This window comes from Nerophis ophidion, linkage group LG02, assembly GCF_033978795.1.
Source record: "Nerophis ophidion isolate RoL-2023_Sa linkage group LG02, RoL_Noph_v1.0, whole genome shotgun sequence".
Classification (NCBI taxonomy): domain Eukaryota; kingdom Metazoa; phylum Chordata; class Actinopteri; order Syngnathiformes; family Syngnathidae; genus Nerophis; species Nerophis ophidion.
In genome coordinates this window covers 39,827,115-39,846,570 of record NC_084612.1, presented here as the reverse complement: position 1 = coordinate 39,846,570, position 19,456 = coordinate 39,827,115, and the positions used below count along the sequence as shown (strand labels likewise).

At 40.2% G+C, this 19,456-nt stretch overlaps 1 protein-coding gene across 4 annotated transcripts in view; it reads left to right on the top strand.

The window, feature by feature from the left end:
* The window catches only part of LOC133540699 (transcription factor SOX-6-like), a 213,816-nt gene that overhangs the window by 153,778 nt on the left and 40,582 nt on the right, over positions 1-19,456 (top strand). For all 4 annotated transcript variants that reach the window (XM_061883555.1, XM_061883544.1, XM_061883536.1 and 1 more), the window contains 4 exons: positions 1,712-1,791; positions 12,214-12,363; positions 14,643-14,820; positions 14,945-15,132. In XM_061883555.1, the coding sequence (XP_061739539.1) occupies positions 1,712-1,791; positions 12,214-12,363; positions 14,643-14,820; positions 14,945-15,132 (596 nt within the window). The remainder of the gene's footprint in view (positions 1-1,711; positions 1,792-12,213; positions 12,364-14,642; positions 14,821-14,944; positions 15,133-19,456) is intronic.

Genomic DNA, 19,456 nt, shown 5'->3' with positions numbered 1-19,456 from the left:
AATACACACTATATGACTAAAGCAGACAATGTTATCACCCCCACCTGCAGAGTTTGCAGGATACCGCCATGCTCTTTTTCTTCAACGCAAGTGGCCAAGCATTCACCTCCAAGACTAAAGCGCACTAATCTGATGTTGTCATTATGAGATAGCTCACAGGGACCACTGCTTATGACCCTAACCCTGTTGTGCTCACATGGCAACAAAGTCACTCAGGCACCATGTTGGTAAGTCATCACCCCATTCTCCGACTGTGCTCAATGGCCTGGCATTGCGCGGTAGACAAGCACAGCTTTTAAAGCAGCAGCTCATCTTTGAAAAAAATAGGACTTTCCAACCTATCGAAATTGTTTCCTAAGTTCCCAAAGCATTGAGTTCCTTGAAGGTCTCATGTCCCCGCAGAACAATGCCACAGTTTATTTTGACTCCACCAGAATTAGTTGGAGTTAACTGTACCATCCAAACAAGCCCTCACAGTTGTGTGTCTCATAAAATGTTAAGTCATTAAATAGATATTAGTAGGTCGGAGGCTAGTGAAAGTGCCAGTTGCACTCCCTAGTCTAGCAGTCCAAGCTTCGTGCTTGGTTGAAAGGTATTTTAAAACGTAATACTCCTTTCAGCAATAACACTAACCTGGCACAGTGCCCATTCAGCTGAAGTCCGTACCCGAGGAGCAGAAAATACACAAGACCCACATTGCCCCTTCTTAACATCAGTGGGGCACTGATTTAGGATATGACTGTACCCAAGTTTTACATGTCATCTAAAGACATGTAGCTATTTATTATTCCCATATAACTACGTCACAGGCAAGACAAGAGGGAAAGCGATAGCGAAATGAAGGCGATGTAGAAATAACCACAGCGCAGGCCCGTACATTCATCCCAGCACTATTTGAAACCACTAGTGCCGTGTGATTTTATTTGCCCCTAAATGGGGATTGAATTTCCATGGACCGTATCACATTGTGCTGTGTGTGCTGTACAAGATTGCAAAGTGAGGCAAGCAGGCGAGGGGCAAAGTGAAAGAGAAGGTATATACATTTACCTTGTCTGTGGCCTAATGGCTGCATATGTTGGTGAGGAGATGTGACAGGCAGAAGTGGGGTCTGAGCGAAGGCCAACTCTGTGCTCCCCACTCCCACCTTGTTCTCACCCTCGCCACATCTTTCAAACCAGCCACACATATATGAACACTTAGATGCTCACACACTTTTTTGAAATGTGCTATTCTGCCGATGACCAGTTTACACGCAAGTGCTTCCACTCTGCTGCCAAAACAACCTTGTAGAAAAACATTGTTCTGAACAATTGTCAGACTAAATTGAAGCTATATGAACTGTTTGAGAAGACATGCTTGACTTTTTCTATAATTACTGATTTAAAATTAGAGTAGCTACTTAATCGTACTTCTGAACCCAGACAGAACACATGCAGGCCAGCAAAAGTTACATTTGTCAAACAAAGTGCTTCGGAAGTTTACGTAAATGAGAACTGGTATGTGATGTTACGAAGTAATCCTCCTCAAGTCTAACCATCCTTGCCATTTGTTAATGCAGATGTTTGGGCTTGAAGCCCAAGGGCTTGCTTTAATGTGCCACATGGCAGTGTTAATGTGTGAGAGGAACCGGGATCCATGTTGGCACTTGTCTGCTTGCTGCTGCGCCAGCTCATTGTCTCAACCTGTATGCATTGTTGTCTCTCCCTGACAGGTGATAACTACCCTGTGCAGTTCATTCCCTCCACAATGGCAGCTGCAGCAGCGTCAGGACTCAGCCCCCTCCAGCTTCAGGTATGCACAGTACTATGACAAAGAATGCTAGGGAAGCCCGCCAAGCCCTGGGCAGAAAGGATGGCTAAGCAGCTGTACGCTAAGTAATGAGCTGAACACTAAATAATCCTGGAGCCCCTCCCGCTTACACACGCTCATCATCTTACACATGTAATTCATCCAGTTTTATAGGGGCTTAATCCTCTCTGACTCTCCCAGACAGAGGAGTTAGGAAGATAATAGTTATCAGAAAGAATGAGAATCACTTTGCCTCCCTTAATGGCCCGCCAGTAAATGTATCACAGGGCAATTGACCGTGTGGGCGAAGAATCTATCTCTTATTGCTTTTATCTTGTAAACCCACTGACATACTTCTGTTTATCAGCCCCTCATATCTCTGTTGGGAAAACAAAAGAAGATAGGAACAAAAATGTGAGCCATCATATCGGGTTGTGTGTGCAAAGAAAGCCAGAGAAAATGTTGGGATGGGCTCCAAGCCCTATAGATTCGCTCCGGGATATTTCTCACAGTATTTAAAAAAGCTGTACCAAGGTCAGTGTCTAACCTGAGGCTATAATGTTTAATATAGATAATTATCTGAATTAGTTTGTTCACATTCTGTCATACACATGAGATTTGTGTGCAAATACTGTAAGTGATGAGTATTTGCACTCTCATAGCAACATGCTTCAACATTTAGTTAAAGAAACACAATAAATGAGAAGACACAAAAGATTTTAAGTGGCCACTGCAGCTTCCACCACAATATTAAAAGCTTTTTAAAAACTGTTATGTGATGCTCAACGGCACGAATAAACATGTCAAAATTAAACAAGATAGCTCAAAACAAGGGTCGGGGAGCACTCTTTACACACATGCACTGATGTATGTGCCATTTGTCCTCCGGAGGCAACCACTGTCAGTGTTAACGAGCCTTGGCAAGTTGTAACAGTGCTTGCAGCCGACTGTGAAGAGCCCTGTGTCATTATGCGCCCATGAGAAGAGCTATCAGAAGGATGTAAGGTGCTTACCAAGCTCCGCTTTTGTTTGGTTTTGCGTGTGATGTATAGTATTGTTTTGAATTCAAGGTTCAACTCTGGGAAGGATGGGTGGTTCATGCTCTGGCTATTTATACTGGCCTAAGAGGTCAAATGAGAGTCATATCTCTGAAGGTTAGGCTGAGGAGGAGAGACAGGTCCAGAGTCATTAATTCTGATTATGTATCTAACCCTGGGAATGGGCAAAACCAGCACCACCAAGACCATGACTTGGCCGACCTTTAGGGAACATAGTAAACAAAAAAGAGGAGCATTTTCCATTAATTGAAGTCTGTCTGCCTGTCACATATTTCATATGCTGTCTGCTATTTACCCTGCACAGAGAGACTCTCCTTAAAACAGCAAAGCAAGTCAAACATGCCCTTTACAACAAGGCTGGCTGTGACAAACAAGGTGACTGTCACTACTTCATATTAGGAAGCACGGCAGAGACAACTGTGATTAAAACATCATATCATGACACCCATATGATAAAGTAGTCACTTGCCTTTAGAGCCATGATTACACTCTCACTTCTTTCAAATAAAACCACTGAAAAGACACCGATTCGGTGTGAGATTAATAAAAAATGTAGTTCAAATATTACAATATTCACCACATATTTGTTTGAGTTATTTGTGGTATAACCCAAAGTTTATTTTTTTTGCAGAAATGTTGAGTGAATATTTCAAAGTGGTTTTTGGCGCAGCCTTCACATTTTAGCAACTGTTTTTAATAGGCAACAATTTAATAAATGTAACTTAGAAATACTTTATATAGCTGGTGTAGAATTAACTATCCACTAAAAATATACTCAACACTTCAGATGGGTACTGAAATTCGGTGCTATGAGAGTGCCAATGTGAACGGCCTTAGCAGACTAGCGTATCAGGAGTACGGGTAGTTATTCCGGTTCGCCAATTAATAATAGGCTGATCCATGGACAGTTTTTGCTGTGCCTTGCTATTGTAATTGTGTGATAACTCTTCAAGTCGGACCCAAAAACATGCCGCTGCAGACAAGTGAAAGACGCTTGACAGCCCAAAATAGTTGTAAAACAGTATATAATATATATAATTTTAAAGCAACGTAGGGCTGGGCGATATGGCCTTTTTTTAATATCTCAATATTTTTAGGCCATGTCACGATACATGATATACAGTACATATCAATATTTTGCCTTAACCTTGAATGAACATTTGATACATATAATCACAGCAGTATGATGGTTCTATGTGTCTACATTAAAACATTCTTGTTCATACTACATTAATATATACTCATTTTAAACTATCGTGCAGAGAGGGAAATCACAACTAAGTCAATTGACCAGAACTGTTTTTTATTAAACCGTTATTAAGCAGTGGCACAAACATTCATGTCATTTCAAAACAGAAAGTGCAAGATTGTCAGAGACATTTAAAACAAGCTATGAGTGCACTTTTGTGCATGATGTCAATAAGATAACATATCAAAACAACACTAAATTAAAGTGCACTTTTTGTACGGAACGCCACTACAATAGTTTAAAACAAATAAAGTGCACTTTTATGCATGATGTCACACAACATATTTCAATAACTGTCAAATAAAAAATGAGCTGCATAATAGGAAATCAAATAGTGTATGTCCTTCGCTATGTGGAAGGTTACTGCGTACGCTATCTCCTTCTGTTGTTGACTATTTGTTTCATATGATGTTGATGTGGAAATGGTGCCTCGGCATTTTGTTGGTGTGGCACCGAACGGAGATGTTGACATGCAGAGTTTCAAACACTCTTCATTCTCTAGCAGGTGACTTTTGAAATGATGCTACATATTAGCAGTAATGCTACTTTTTGTAGCAACGCTTTTGCCTCACACTTGACAAATTACGGTTGTTTGTTCGACATATTCCCGCTTGAAGCCAAACCACCGCCAGACGATGGACTCCCTGCTGTTTTTCATGGGAATTAATTCTTCCTTCATTTGTTACCAGATTCGCACCTTCTTTCTCTCGTATTACCACTCGCACCACAGCTAACGTTACCCATGCTACTACCTCTCTGCTCCGCGAGGGCGTATACGCATGTGACGTATGTAAGACGTATGTAGGTGCGCTTGTTTTATATCTCTGTGAGAAAGAGAGACAACAAAGAGTGAGAAAAGCCTGTAGTGCAATGCCCGCAGCTAAAAGCAACTGCGTGAGAACGTATACTCGAATATCACGATATAGTAATTTTCTATATCGCACAGAGACAAACCTGCGATATTCCGAGTGTATCGATATATCGCCCAGCCCTAAGCAAACGTAATCCTAGTCCTTTCTTGCTCTGTCACTGATAATATGATCTAAGGAAACATTTTCCCCTTTCAAATTATTACTATGTTTTAATTGTATTTCTATCATTTAAGTATTTCAATTCATATTTTGTTCAACTTACATGTCACAAAACTCCTTAAAATATATTTTGAAAACAAAGTGAATATGTTTACTAGCTGCAAGTATTGTTTTGAGCACTGTTTAAACACCAGGGTCGCTTCAAAAGTATGAATCCGGCACTAATATCAGTTAACATGTAAACAATACCCATCCCTACTTAACACACTGCCATTACTGTCGAATCATTCTCTATTGTCTATGTATATTTTTTAGAATGTGTTAATTTTTCTTGCCTGACAATATTTTGCTGTCCCTAAAGTGTGTTAAACTTTTAGCGTCACTTCCAAACACTTTAATTCAACTGTCTACTCCTGTCAGCTGCATTACAATGTGCTATTGTCACCAATTTACCGTGGTGAAATTATTAAATAAACTGTAAAAAAACATCATATTGGAATAATTAATTCCACAATACTGCAGAGGTAATACAATCAGCCATGCAGTAAAGGAAGGCCGCTCCGTCATTCTTAATGTTGGCTATGTGGCCCCTTCACAATCTTTTCTGTCATAACAGTCTGAGATCCAGCCTTCATTACCACCCACTCTCTCTGAGTGAAGAAACCCCAACAAGGTAACAAAGGCTTATGGATGTAAATGAATTTAGCCGGATGTGTTTGAGTGCTGGGGACTATAATTTGCTTGTCAATACAGGGTGGTAGCATCACTCCGCTAGCTGGCAGTCGGCAAGTGGCTTGTCACCACACAAGGCTGTACCACAGGGCAATTTCACTCAATGTTTTCCTGACATATTGGCTCTCGTCCTCAACTCACAGGAGAGAAGGCGGGTAAACTATCCCAGCGCGACGTGCCCCTCTTCATTAGTGCCCACACAGCGCGGCGATGCAGCCTGGGATCAGCAGGAAACAATGGCTGCATCCTCGCCTGTCTTTCTCTGATTGCAACTGACACCTCTCACCTAACAGAGGAAATTGTGTTTAGATTGTAGCCCAATCTGTCTCGGCACCTGCTTTATTCATCTGAGTGAACAAGCAAGAACGTTATTTTCCTAATTCTACAAAACACATAAATATTTGTGATAACAATTAAATTGTGGCAGAGTGAAAAACAATTTCCCAAAAGCCAGAGCCCCAATATTTTACACACATTATAAAGGACTATTCTTTTGATAAAATAAGGCGCTTTAAGACGTTTTTACATACTACAGTGTTAAAATGAATAGAACATATGTGTGCTCTATATACACAACCACAGTTACAACACAGTGAATACCGTATTTTTCGGATTATAAATCGCTTTGGAGTATACGTCGCACCGGTAGAAAATGCATAAAAAAGAAGGAAAAAAACATGTAAACGTCGCATTTTTGGAGGAAATTTATTTGATAAAATCTAACACCAAGAATAGACATTTGAAAGGCAATTTAAAATAAATAAAGAATAGTGAACAACTGGCTGAATAAGTGTACGTTATATGACTCATAAATAACCAACTGAGAAGGTGCCTGGTATGTTAACGTCACTTATTATGGTAAGAGTCATTCAAATAACTATAACATATAGAACAAGCTATACGTTTACCAAACAATATGTCACTCCTAATTAATAAATCCGAGGAAATCTTCTTCCTCGCTTCTAAACAACTCTGCCAACTCCAAAGGTATGCGCCGTTTCCTCTTGTCGTTTTCTGCTGCATAATTCACTACGTCCAGCATGTAATCTGCAGTACATGATTTCCCTTTCGGTGTGATTTTTGTTCAGCCCTTCTCAGTTTTTATAAGTTACCGCCAACGATGAAATGATCCATTTTCATAGCTACAGCAGTAGCATATAGCATATAGCAGTTAGCATCCCATGACCCACATTGCACTTCTGCCATGACCCTCCCCGCCGAATTCTTATTGGTTGACGTGTGTGATGATTGCTGACATTTTCTTCGTCTCTTCCGCGAATGAGATAGATAATATTATTTAATATTTTACGGTAATGTGTTAATAATTTCACACATAAATCGCTCCGGAGTATATGTCGCACCCACGGCCAAACTATGAAAAAACTGCGATTTATAATCTGAAGAATATGGTACATAGAAACTGAGATTTTAACACAACATCTTGCCACGGCTTGTACAATAGAAGTGTTGCACTTGTGTAGATTCTCTGTTATTCCATAACTAGAATCAAAGTCAACTGGCTCTCTTCTTGATTGTTAAAAAAGTTTAACACTAAACACAAATGATACAATTATACTTCCACCAGAAATGCAAAACTGATAGATTGAATGTGATGTATCTTCAACTATCAAAAATAATTCCTGTTTAACTTCTGCTTGTGATTGTATATGTATTTAACTTTGAGCTATGTGCTTCTAGACACTTTTGGCCTATTCTGTTTGAGTGTTGCCGCTGTACGCCACTGATAAGCCCTAGCATTAGTTTGCAAGACATTAAAAGCAACCCACATGCTCAACCACAATTAGACCTGGTCTCACACAGACAGATCATACCTTACATCTGAAGGAACACTCATTGCTTTCGATGACTTGGGTGATATGAAACAGTGTTTGACTGTCGGGGGACAAACAGGAAGAAAGTGGGAGTGCAGCAAACTGTACATTATCGTTTTGTTTGGACGTAGTGCAGATGTGAAGAAACAGATTCCATCATTAACAAGTGAGGCACTTTTGACTTTGAAAGAGACAGGCAAAGAGGAGGGCAGGACAGAAAGAAGTATACTGCCATACTGTGGAGAGCAGCTGTTTCTGTGTTTATGAGTGGAGGAGGCCAGTCTTTGAAGGTAACCCCGAGCAGTGCAGCAATGCAAGCTGAGTATAGAAGGCTGCCTAATAGGGTGGCTAGGTGAGCAGCTGGATGGAGGCTGTGGTGAACAGAGGGACAGATGGACAGATAGGGTGGATAATGCTGTGTGAAGCACAGAACGGGATGGCTGAGTCTGGGGCCCCTGGCCCTGGAGAGCCCGCACAGACTTAACACCGAGAAGCGAGATAGAGACACAGAGAGTGGGAAGTGGAAAGAAAAGGATCTATATCCTGTAGATGATCGAAGGAATATACACAGTGATAGCAAGCCAAGATGGGGTGGAGTGGAGCAGGTTGGGTGCCAGCAGATGAGACAGATGTTGGGCCATACTGGAAAGCATCGGCACAGTGCACCAAGATGCCTTCTTCCACTCTTGACATCTGGGCCTAGCCTGGGTCAGCCTGCCTGCTCGCCCTGGGCAATGAGCCTGTACAAGCCTTGTGGCAAACAGGGCTGGCGCTGTTCTGCCTTTTAAATGGTGAGGTGCACTGAAGCACAGTTAATGCCCTCATATCCAGCCCAGTGCTCAATGCCCAGGCCAGGCAGAGGTGAATGAGACATTTACAATTACACACTTAGACACACACACGCGCACACACAAACACACACACACACACACACACACACACACACACACACACACACACACACACACAGAAGGAGGTACTGTGTAATTAGGATACAATGGCAAGTAGTGGATACGGCTTAAGGTTCTTAAAATGCAGATTGTAATTGTTATTGTTTTAAAAGCAAACAGTTTGTATTTTATTCTCCTGGTGTTACAGGCCACAGTGGTAATTTTGAAACATACCATCATTGCTGGCAGCGGCACGTCTGACAAATATCTGCCACTGTGTTTTCCAACACATATTGCCACACTAAGCCACTGCGTTTTGTGAGGAAAAACAAGAAGCTCATTTGTTTTTCCACACCAGGTTTTCTCTCCCTCATTTCATATGTTCCAGTGTTTGCACAGGAAACTATAATTGCACGGCGTTGTTGTGAGCCAGTACAGTATACGTTGACTAGTTTATAATTTTTGATATTTGATTGAATAACCAGACAGCTGTGATAGTTAAATAATCTAGTGACGATTAATTTTGTCCAACATAATCAGGAAAAAGTGTAATCTCAAGTTAATGTCGCAGGCAGCAAAGAAAAGTGCACATCACCATTTAACCTTAGCTGCGACTAGAGGGCTTGTTTTTAATTAGCAGAGGCTAATAGGCTGACCTTGTGCATGCTGCACTCGCTTGGAATCCAAGCTTGCAGAGAGCGGTTCTGCTCTATCCGGAAAAGAAATAGGGAGATCAGAAAGTGTACCTGAGATTTAATGTATGCGTTTCCTTTGGTGGATAAAGTGGTCGTTTTTAAAAACAACTAAAACACATCCAAGCACTGTGGAAGTGGCAAAACAAACACTTTTATATTAATAAATTGTTTAACCCACTCTTTAATGTTCTGGAGTAGTTGTAAGTGTTTGCCCTCCAGCTAAAAATAAACCCCTAAAGATGAGGAGGGAGAAAGAGGGACAAGCGTTTGGTTCAGAGGTTCACTTTGTTTTCAAATATCTCTAAATTAGAACTTGACCCTTATTGTCATTGAACTTGTTTTACTCCAAATTGTACTCCCATCTGGCTACATTACAGGTGTTCTCTTTGGTTTTTTACATTTGTTTATTTTTTTCATCCAGGAATGTCCAATTGAGATTAGGGCTGCAGCTCTTGCTTATTTTAGTAATTGAAATACTCTATTGAACAGTTTGTTCGATTAATCGAGCAATTGGATATAATACAATCTATAGCCTCAATGCGTATTTTCTAAAAAAATATTTTTCTGCTTGCCAAATTCTTAATTTTTATTCTAATAAATGCAATTATCAACATTAAAATTGTACTTTTAATATGTATACATTAAGAAAATTAAGCTCACCCACACACCTCCCATCTATTACAGCGGCCTTGCGGGAACTATGTCCACATATTTAAAGTTTCGGGCACCCCATGCGATCCAGATTTTATAATTTGTGATTAATTACACTCATTAATCAACCGAAATAACAGAATATAATTTAAAGTTTTTTACTAATCAAATTAATCGGTTTAATCGATAAATTGATGCAGCCCTAGTTGAGATTGTGAATATCTTTTTCAAGCGAGTTCTGCTACAAACATCCATAGTGTGGGTGGCATTGGGCATCTTGCGTAAGGGCACAACGACAGTGACAAAAAGCTGAATTTGTGCAAAGAACACTAAAGTTTCTAAATAATCCATCAAACAACTGATCCATGTGTAGCAGTCTGCTGCGTTGTGTTTGTGACCTTCCCATAGTGCCACCTCTCCACATGGGGCGCGAACCCACGACCATCTGAGTGAGAGGAGATGTATGCTAGCCACTAGGCTAAAGCCATAGCTGCCAACCCATTGGCTCACACACCATTTGAAGCTACAATCTGGCCGACCCTCATTACACATGCATGCCACGGCTGTCCTTCATGGCCCTTAATATTAGTGGTAATAGTCATGAATCCCTCTCTAATGCTAAGTTATTGTTGTTTGGCTCTTGGATCCAGACTGATTCTGGTCAAGAGGACAAACACTACTTTTCATCCTATGGCTCTGACCTGATAATCATTGCTGAAAACGGTCATCCTGACTTTGTCTGATTTGAAGCAGGGTCTAATTATGCTCTTTTTCCGGGACAATAAAGTTTGTCCCACAAGCCTGTGGACAGGACTGTTAGCAAACATCTGTCCAGCAGATTCTGCTCTTGCCTCGTTTATACAGCTTTAAGTGACAGGGAAAGTATGTAAGCCTCCCATTGGTATCACCCATTTTGTCTGTCAATCTATAAGACACCCACAGAGCACATTTACCACTGGACATGATTTAGGGGGAGACAAAATGCTTATTGTGAAGGGAGTAGCAGTGATATCATTGTGGGAACAAAATCGCTTTGTCATTTCCTTTGGCCAAGTTACTATCCCACATCCCCTGCAAGAATTGGCCATTTGTACTGCAGCATATGTGGCACTGATAACGCTTTTTACAGGAGCATTCTTGTGTTCGTATCTGTAGATATGTGCATGGACATAAAGTGCTTTGTTGGTCTTTGGTCTGCATTTACGCTGCCAAAGGTGAGGCCGGTGCGGTCGGGTTACTTTTTTTCCCCCATGCACACAAATGCAGTCTATATGTGGCCAGTGGAATCAGGAAATGAGACATAGGTTGCTGATTGGCCAGAGGAAGAGAAATTGGATTCCCTTGACAGCGGCATCAGACTAACAAAACATAAGACTTACCTTGTCTGAAGAGTTAAAAGGGTGCATTGTGTTGATGGAAGCCTACATCAAGTGAAAGTGTTCTATTTGCCAGCTCTTCAAAATCTACAGCAGGACACAAAACCCAACTTTAACACTCAAGGCCTGAACTGATAGATTTCACATTTGCAGGGATGCTTCAAAAACAAAAACAAAATACTCAATTAATTAAATTATCAAAAAATACAAAATCACACAGCTTAATAAAAAAATACTAAACCTGACATCCTATCTTCAAACACCCAGCAGTCTAAGCTTTTGGGTGGATAAATAATTTTGTTTCGAGTCAAAATCAGGAAAACTGTTGGTTAGTGCTTGCCGGGTCACCTAAACCGCCCTCTTGTGTGGTAATGTCAGTAACTGTTGGACATCTAACTGAATTCCAAGGAAAACGACAGCAGTGTTATTCATGCAGGTTTCTAAGTTTTGATAATGTGTGTGTTTAACTTAATCTATGATGCCAATTCCACTGAGGTTTTGGGTTTCTACCATTGTTTAATGGGACTGTCTCGCTCGGTTGTTAGGAGTTAAAACTCTGCCCAGAAATGTAAATTGGAAGCTGTATAGATTTAGAGCAATGAGAGGTCTCGTCAAACTTTTCTCTGTGATAAGTGGAAAATAGGGGCTCCAAGTATTCTGAATGTGAGCCATCTCTGTGTGGTTTTCAAGACTGCTGTCTCTCTCTGGGTTCCGTCTTTGAAATACAGTTAAGACCTTTGATGGAGATTCTCTGCCAGCCTCATGGAAAGAGAGGAAAGACGTTACAGAGAGATGAAGGCAGACACAGAAGCCGAGAGAATTCTAGGGAGAGGAAAAGACAGAATATAAAACTTTCAGTGTTGGCTGGATTTGAATGTTAACGTCTTGCGGGTTTCTCCGCCTCCCTACAGCAACTGTACACCGCCCAAATCGCCAGCATGCAAGTCTCTCCTGGAGCCAAGATGCCGCCGCTACCGCAGTCCCTCAATGCCAGTGGACCCATTTCTCCATCTTCTTTAAAGAATGACAAGAGTTCCTGCAGCCCTATCACACAAGTCAAGGTACAACCCTCAACTTATTCAGCCCAGTCCTTGAGTAGTACTTGACCCAAGTTGTTGTTGTCTGAATAAACTAGCAACTGTACAGTTGGGACACTGCTGCAGTGTTAGGTCAGCCCCCAACAGCTCATCAATCTGTGGGGCTGTCTTAACCCTCACCCTTCTTAATGGATGTTGTTTCTATGACTATAGCAGCTCGGAAAAGTCATATAATCTCCTAAAACCCATTAAACACTTGGCTGTATCCAAAAAGACGAAATGGCATTACGAGACACATTCTGAAAAAAGTCAAGCAGAATGCTGAGGCAAAAAAGGCTAATGGCTAATTTTGTTTGCCAGCGGCTGGGTGTATTTTTTGCTGCTGTTTGGCATCATTCCACAAGACCACCATTGACATGAAAGGCTATATACACCACATCACCCTTTACTCACCACACTTGGGCCCTAATCAGAAACATACGGCCACTTGGAGTAGCTCAATATCACAATGGAGAATAACCATAAATCGTGTGTTGCAATAACACGACAGTGCTTGGTTTTTTCACGAACACACATTGCCATTGTTGTTTCATTGACAGACTAAACACAGATCAGACACCTTACAAATAAAGTAGAATGAAAAAGGCATTTAGAGAAAAAAAATATATATAAGAATATTAATATATTGTGTTAACCCTCTCTCTACCTGTAGAAAGAAACAAGGTTGCTTTTAGTTGTGTTTGTGTGCTTTCAGCTTCGCTGCATGACAAACTGTTGTTGGCACAGCAATAACAGGGCCTTGGGGCAGCCTCTGTTTGAGCCATATGTTTGGACAAGGAGCCACTTGGGCTTTAAACAAGACTGTCAACAGCAGCACATGTCTTAATCTGGTCTAAAATACTGCTAGATACACAGGGATGTTTGGTTAACAGCCAAAACATCATAGAGTATGTATTGTTTAATACAAATACTGTATCCTACTCTTTATTGATTTCAGTGTGATTTCCAGAAACCCGTGGGCCATGTCTGAATATTTGAGTAAATACATATTTAGTTATATGGACTTATAATAATACATATACTGTATCTTTCAGAGTATAAGTCGCTCCGGAGTATAAGGCGCACCTGCCGAAAATGCATAATAAAGAAGAAAAAAAACATATATAAGTTGCACTGGAGTATGAGTCGCATTTTTTGGGGAAATTTACTTGATAAAACCTAACACCGAGAATAGACATTTGAAAGGCAATTTAAAATAAATAAAGAATAGTGAACAACAGGCTGAATAAGTGTACGTTATATGATGCATAAATAACCAACTGAGAAGGTGCCTGGTATTTTAAGGTAACATATTATGGTAAGAGTCATTAAATAACTATAACATATAGAACATGCTATACGTTTACCAAACAATCTGTCACTCTTAATCGATAAAACCCATGAAATCTTATACGTCTAGTCTCTTACATGAATGAGCTAAATAATATTATTTGATATTTTACGGTAATGTGTTAATAGTTTCACACATAAGTCGCTCCTGAGTATAAGTCGCACCCCTGGCCAAACTATGAAAAAAACTGCGACTTATAGTCTAAAAAATAAGGTACTCTTATTGCCAACAAAAGTTGATTCCAAAGTTTACAATTTCATAACGCTGTTATGGACTGCTAGTTATTAATATATTATACAAATCCCCCCTCTGTTGGGCAAGCATTTGAGCTATATGACACCATATTTTATAATATGGACATATTGGAGACTGCTATGATTTATCTTACATCCCCCTCAATAACAATCAAGTACATCAGCAATGACATATATCCAACCTCTGCTTTAATTGCTATGTTTATTAATGGCTTTTTTCAAAATCACATCCTAAATTTTAGGAGGTGCACATATCAAAGTATTGAATACCAAGTATTCACAAAATGAGAAAACAAGCTAATTAAATAGATAATGCATGTCGACATCTGATGAATGGAACAGCTGTCTTTGATAGCCGGCAGCGGCGTTATCTGGTCATTATTTATTCCTCGAACCAGTGCGCACATCCAAAGAGGAGGAGAGTGAGAACAGATGAAGATGTACAGAGAGACAGAAACTGCTTTAATTAGTGCGAACAAAGGCTCTGAGTCACTGTAAAGATGATCACAGTGACACCGCTCGGGAAAAGGGGAGGATGATGTGGAGAGGGGAAGGATGAATCACAATACAGTAATTTAGGAACAGAGAAGAACTGTGCTGCCTGTGAACCTGAAGAAAACATCTGTCCTTTCTCATACTTCCTATTTCTGCTACTGTAGGAGGAAGGTACACAGCCGCTCAATCTTTCAGCTCGGCCAAAGACAACAGACATGGTCAAGTCTCCAACTTCTCCGACACAAAACCTGTTTTCGCTCTGCAAAAGTAGCCCCAACAGTTTTTCCAGCAAGGGTGGTATCCCAAGCCCACTTGGAGGTCTGGGCCGCGGCTCCTCTCTGGGTAAGAACTCAAAGATGGTCATTCACAGGTTCTTAGCTGTTCAATTGCACAGAGTGCGATGAAAACTACACAAAAAAGCATAGCTACTCTCTGAATAATGAAATTACGTTATGTGTTTGTGCAGACATCCTGTCCAGCTTAAACTCCACTGCGCTGTTCGGGGACCAAGACACGGTGATGAAGGCCATCCAGGAGGCTCGTAAAATGAGGGAGCAGATCCAGAGAGAACAGCTGCAACACCATCAACAGGGCATGGAGGCTAAGCTGTCTGCCCTGACTGCCGTGGGCCTCAACAACTGCAGGGCTGACAAGGTAAGAACTAGCACTAATACACTTTAATAAATTGTTTAATCTATTTATATGTTTCTATTTAAAAGTTAATGCGCCAAGCTGTTGTATTTTGAATCCACAACTTATCAATGTTTGCATTTACTTTTACAGTCCACACTATTAATGTTGCGTCTGCCACCCTTACAACTTATATATGGTGACTTATGTGCAAACAATCTGCCCCTAAGCCCAGACAATGCATGTGTGCCAAAAACAAACCCGACGTTTAACATAGATTTGACACACGTGATAAAATATAATCTTTTTTTTTTCTTCTTTTTCTTTTTGAAAGGCCATGCAGCTCCACAGTCTGTTAATGCTGACTAAAAGAGTTTAAATAAAAGTTTTGTGCCCTATCTTATCACAGAGCCAAATGCTTAATAATATCTTAGTGTTGTTTCCCAGGTGCATAATTCCACATGGTACATTATGATTTGTTTATTCAGATACATCGTAGCTTTTCTAAAGTACACGGAAATAGTGGTGGAATAAACTAATAAAAGAAAAGAACATAGTGACTCTAATATCACAGCAATCTTAAGACTACATATATCTATCATCCGGCTCCTGGGTGATCAAATTGATGAGTACTGGCAGCTTACACATGTGCATGTTGAGAGGGTTTGCTGATGTTGGTGTGAAGGCCGTGACAGGCCATGCCCGGTGTGGACTCCCATGTCTCTGAAGTCTTTGCCCATTTTAAGCATACATGCAAGCCCCTGCGTCCCTCTACAGAGGAAGGGGTTGCTTCATACTGGAAGCAAACACTCCCTGGGATCCCTTTAAAAATATCTTCAATCAATGAGTCAATCAAGGAGGGAGAAGAAAATCAGTCCTTCTCCCTTCAGTTTGATGCCCTGTTGCCAGTTGGCTGTGAAGACCAGACAGGAACTGGGAGCGATGCTCATTAATATTTTACCAACTGACACTTTTAACCAACAGCCTCAACTAGGTCAATGTATACGTAAAAAAAAGTCAATGAATATCTATTTTGCTTTCCCTTTAATTTGGTGTTTGGAGGAAAGCCCTGTGTATGCAGGTGGCAATCAACCATGCTTTTACTGAAGTGGTGCAGGCCACAGAGCGGACATAAACTACGTTTACACTGCAGGCCAGTGGCCTAAATAGGATTTTTTCGAAATATGTTTTTTTTCCAGCTCAGTGTTTACACTGCAAGTATAATGTGATCTTTATCAGACTCCAGTATAAATGCACACAGGCCCCAATGTGGCCTCCACGTCATATGCAAGTGCAGTTAGATAAGGTGAAAACAAAAGAAGAACAAATTCTGTGAATTAAGAAGGAAGTCAATACTACTACTACAAAATAAGATAAAAGTTGCCACATTTTAAAAATGAGTGGGGTTTTTTTTGTGGAAAAAAATTAATTAATATAATGTATGAATGGATATATATAATGTAATACATTTATATGTTTATGCCTATTAAGTAAAAGAGATACAGACATCAGCGTAGAGCTATGTTAACTTTATTTATCAACTCACTTACATAAACAACTTACGCAATGGACGTAACAAGTAAGCAAATACTCCATGGCGTCAATTCCGGTACTTCAACAATCGCTATTTCTTCGGAATCCAAAACATATATTCATATATTATACATAGCCTAATATTTGCGCACTATTAGATTAGATTAGATGGATTAGATTAGATAGTACTTTATTTATTCTTTCAGGAGGTTCCTTCAGGAAAATTAAAATTTTCAGCACAATCCCATTGGAACCCGGATCACTGACGGGTCTGCCGGCTTCCAGCGCCCACAATTGACTAGTGATGTACTGAAAATTTGGCCGCCTAAAAAGACTTTGCATACCAAAACCGAATGTTGTGATGAAGTATCCACTTCTGCTCGGCCAAAGCTGACCAAAAAGTTGCATTCGGGTTGAATTTAGGTCGCATTGCGTTTAGACTGGAGTCACATTTAAAAAGATCCCTGGATTCAGACTACATGCTAATGTGCCCTGAATCTGATGGGAAAATATTGGATTTGAAGCACTTTGGAGTGTTTGGACTGGCAAAACAAATCCGATCTGTGTCACTTGAGGCCAACAAATTCAAAATTTGGTTTAAAATGTAAACAGGGCCATAGAATTAGGGCTGACACCATTGCTGGGTTGCAATCACGTGACCGAGGGGCATCTCAGGTTTTCAGGCGATGGTCTAAAGTCCCATTGGGCAGCTGTATGTCTACCTGCATCAGTCCAGAATGTATTTAAAATGGGATGGAGTGGAGTTATACTCAATTTTTAGAAAAATATTTTTTTAAATTTTTAAACAATTCATCATCACCAAAAGGTTACTGCTTGCTAAGACCCCACTTCATTTGACACACACATATTTAGAGAAGAAAAGATTGGATCATGCCTTTACATCTGGAGGGGTCCACAAATTAAGCATAAATTAGTGAAAGACAAAATGGATTTAATTGTGCATCGCTAAGTAACGTATTTGATTGACATGTACTACAGTGCAACTGTGATTGTGACGCTTATGAAAGAAAGGATACAATTGTTTGCAGTTGATTTCCATCCATCCATCCATCCATTTTCTACCGCTTATTCCCTTTCGGGGTCGCGGGGGGCGCTGGCGCCTATCTCAGCTACAATCGGGCGGAAGGCGGGGTACACCCTGGACAAGTCGCCACCTCATCGCAGGGCCAATAGATTTTTGTGATGGGCTTCACGGTGGCAGAGGGGTTAGTGCGTCTGCCTCACAATACGAAGGTCCTGCAGTCCTGGGTTCAAATCCAGGCTCGGAATCTTTCTGTGTGGAGTTTGCATGTTCTCCCCGTGAATGCGTGGGTTCCCTCCGGGTACTCCGGCTTCCTCCCACCTCCAAAGACATGCAGTTGATTTCCTGCCTACAAATATTAGTCTCATCTAAAATTCATATCTGCAGTTGTTTTTATTGTGTAACGTTCATATTTTGTCTCATTATTGAGCAATAAATGTCCCTGTTCAGCAATGGTTGCTTGCGATATCAAGATTTATATGCTGTTGAGCTTATGGGAGATCTATCTTGTTAATTATTACTATTAAGGATATTTTCTTGATGCTAACAAATAGCACCACAGATGTTATTAGGTGTTGATCCGTGTCGAACGAAGTACTCTGATTTTCTGTATTATAACAACTAAGCTTTTAGTTTCTCTTATGAAAATTGACAAATAAAATACGGTGGATTGGACCAACTATCACAATATTTATTACGAGGACTTAATATGATGTTAATTTATTTGCACACAAACTAATGTGAGCTTTTGCCCTTTTTACATTTATATAATAGAGAATAAACTTGATTGCGTCACAGAAAGTTTCTCAAAATAATAAAATGTTAAAACAAACATTTTACAAAGCAATTGCTGCAGACACAAGCGGTGCGATTGTATTCCACAAGATGATGAAAGTGACATTTATAAGAGCCATGTTCTTTGACGTACATTTTTTTCCCCCTGATTTTATTACTTTTATGAACCACTTTTGGGACTCTAGGAATGTTCGTTTCTATCTCTTTATTTGAACGAATGTAGAGAACAGAACTGCAATACGGCATTTTTTGCTCAAACTCCACACTCACTCTCACTTGTTTTAATGCTATGCTAAAGCTGCTTGACCAAAGTGTGAATTAAGCAGCGAAGAAGAAAAACGGATGTGATGTCATATGCAACCTTGCATATTTTAGTTTAGTTTCACTTGCCTACACTTTGCTAATTTCATTTAATTTTCCTTTTACTTCTTTTAGCTATTTGTGTTTCAGTAGTCGTGTAATGTTGTGTTTAGTAGTGTTCTCGGCCCAAAAAGGTTTTATCATCATAATCTCAAAAGTCCCAATTTACACCAATATGGAAAATAGGATCTCTTTGGAGAAGCCAGTGCTGCCATGGCGTGTGAACGTGCTTTGACTTGACATGCAGCAACTCATCAACACTTGCAATGAATTATGTTCGACATCTACGTTGTGAAGGTGGAGTGCACAATGTTGACGGTTAACAAAAAAAAGATGATTAGGATTATCTGAACCAGATAAAGTCTTCTGTCTTCTGCAGAAAAAAGGCGGACAAATCTGACTTGCAACACTTCAACTAGCAATAGTCTCCTGTCCAGCTTAACTATCCCTTAAGTCAAACCTCCACAAATAAGTGTATTTTTTTTAATTTCCTCTCCTTTACTTTATCAGGATTGAGGGCACACAGCTGTAGTGCCTACCTGTACATGGATATTTCTAAAAAAAATGTTATAGTTGATGGTTCTGATGTAAGGCAACTTCTTTTTCTCGATACGGCCT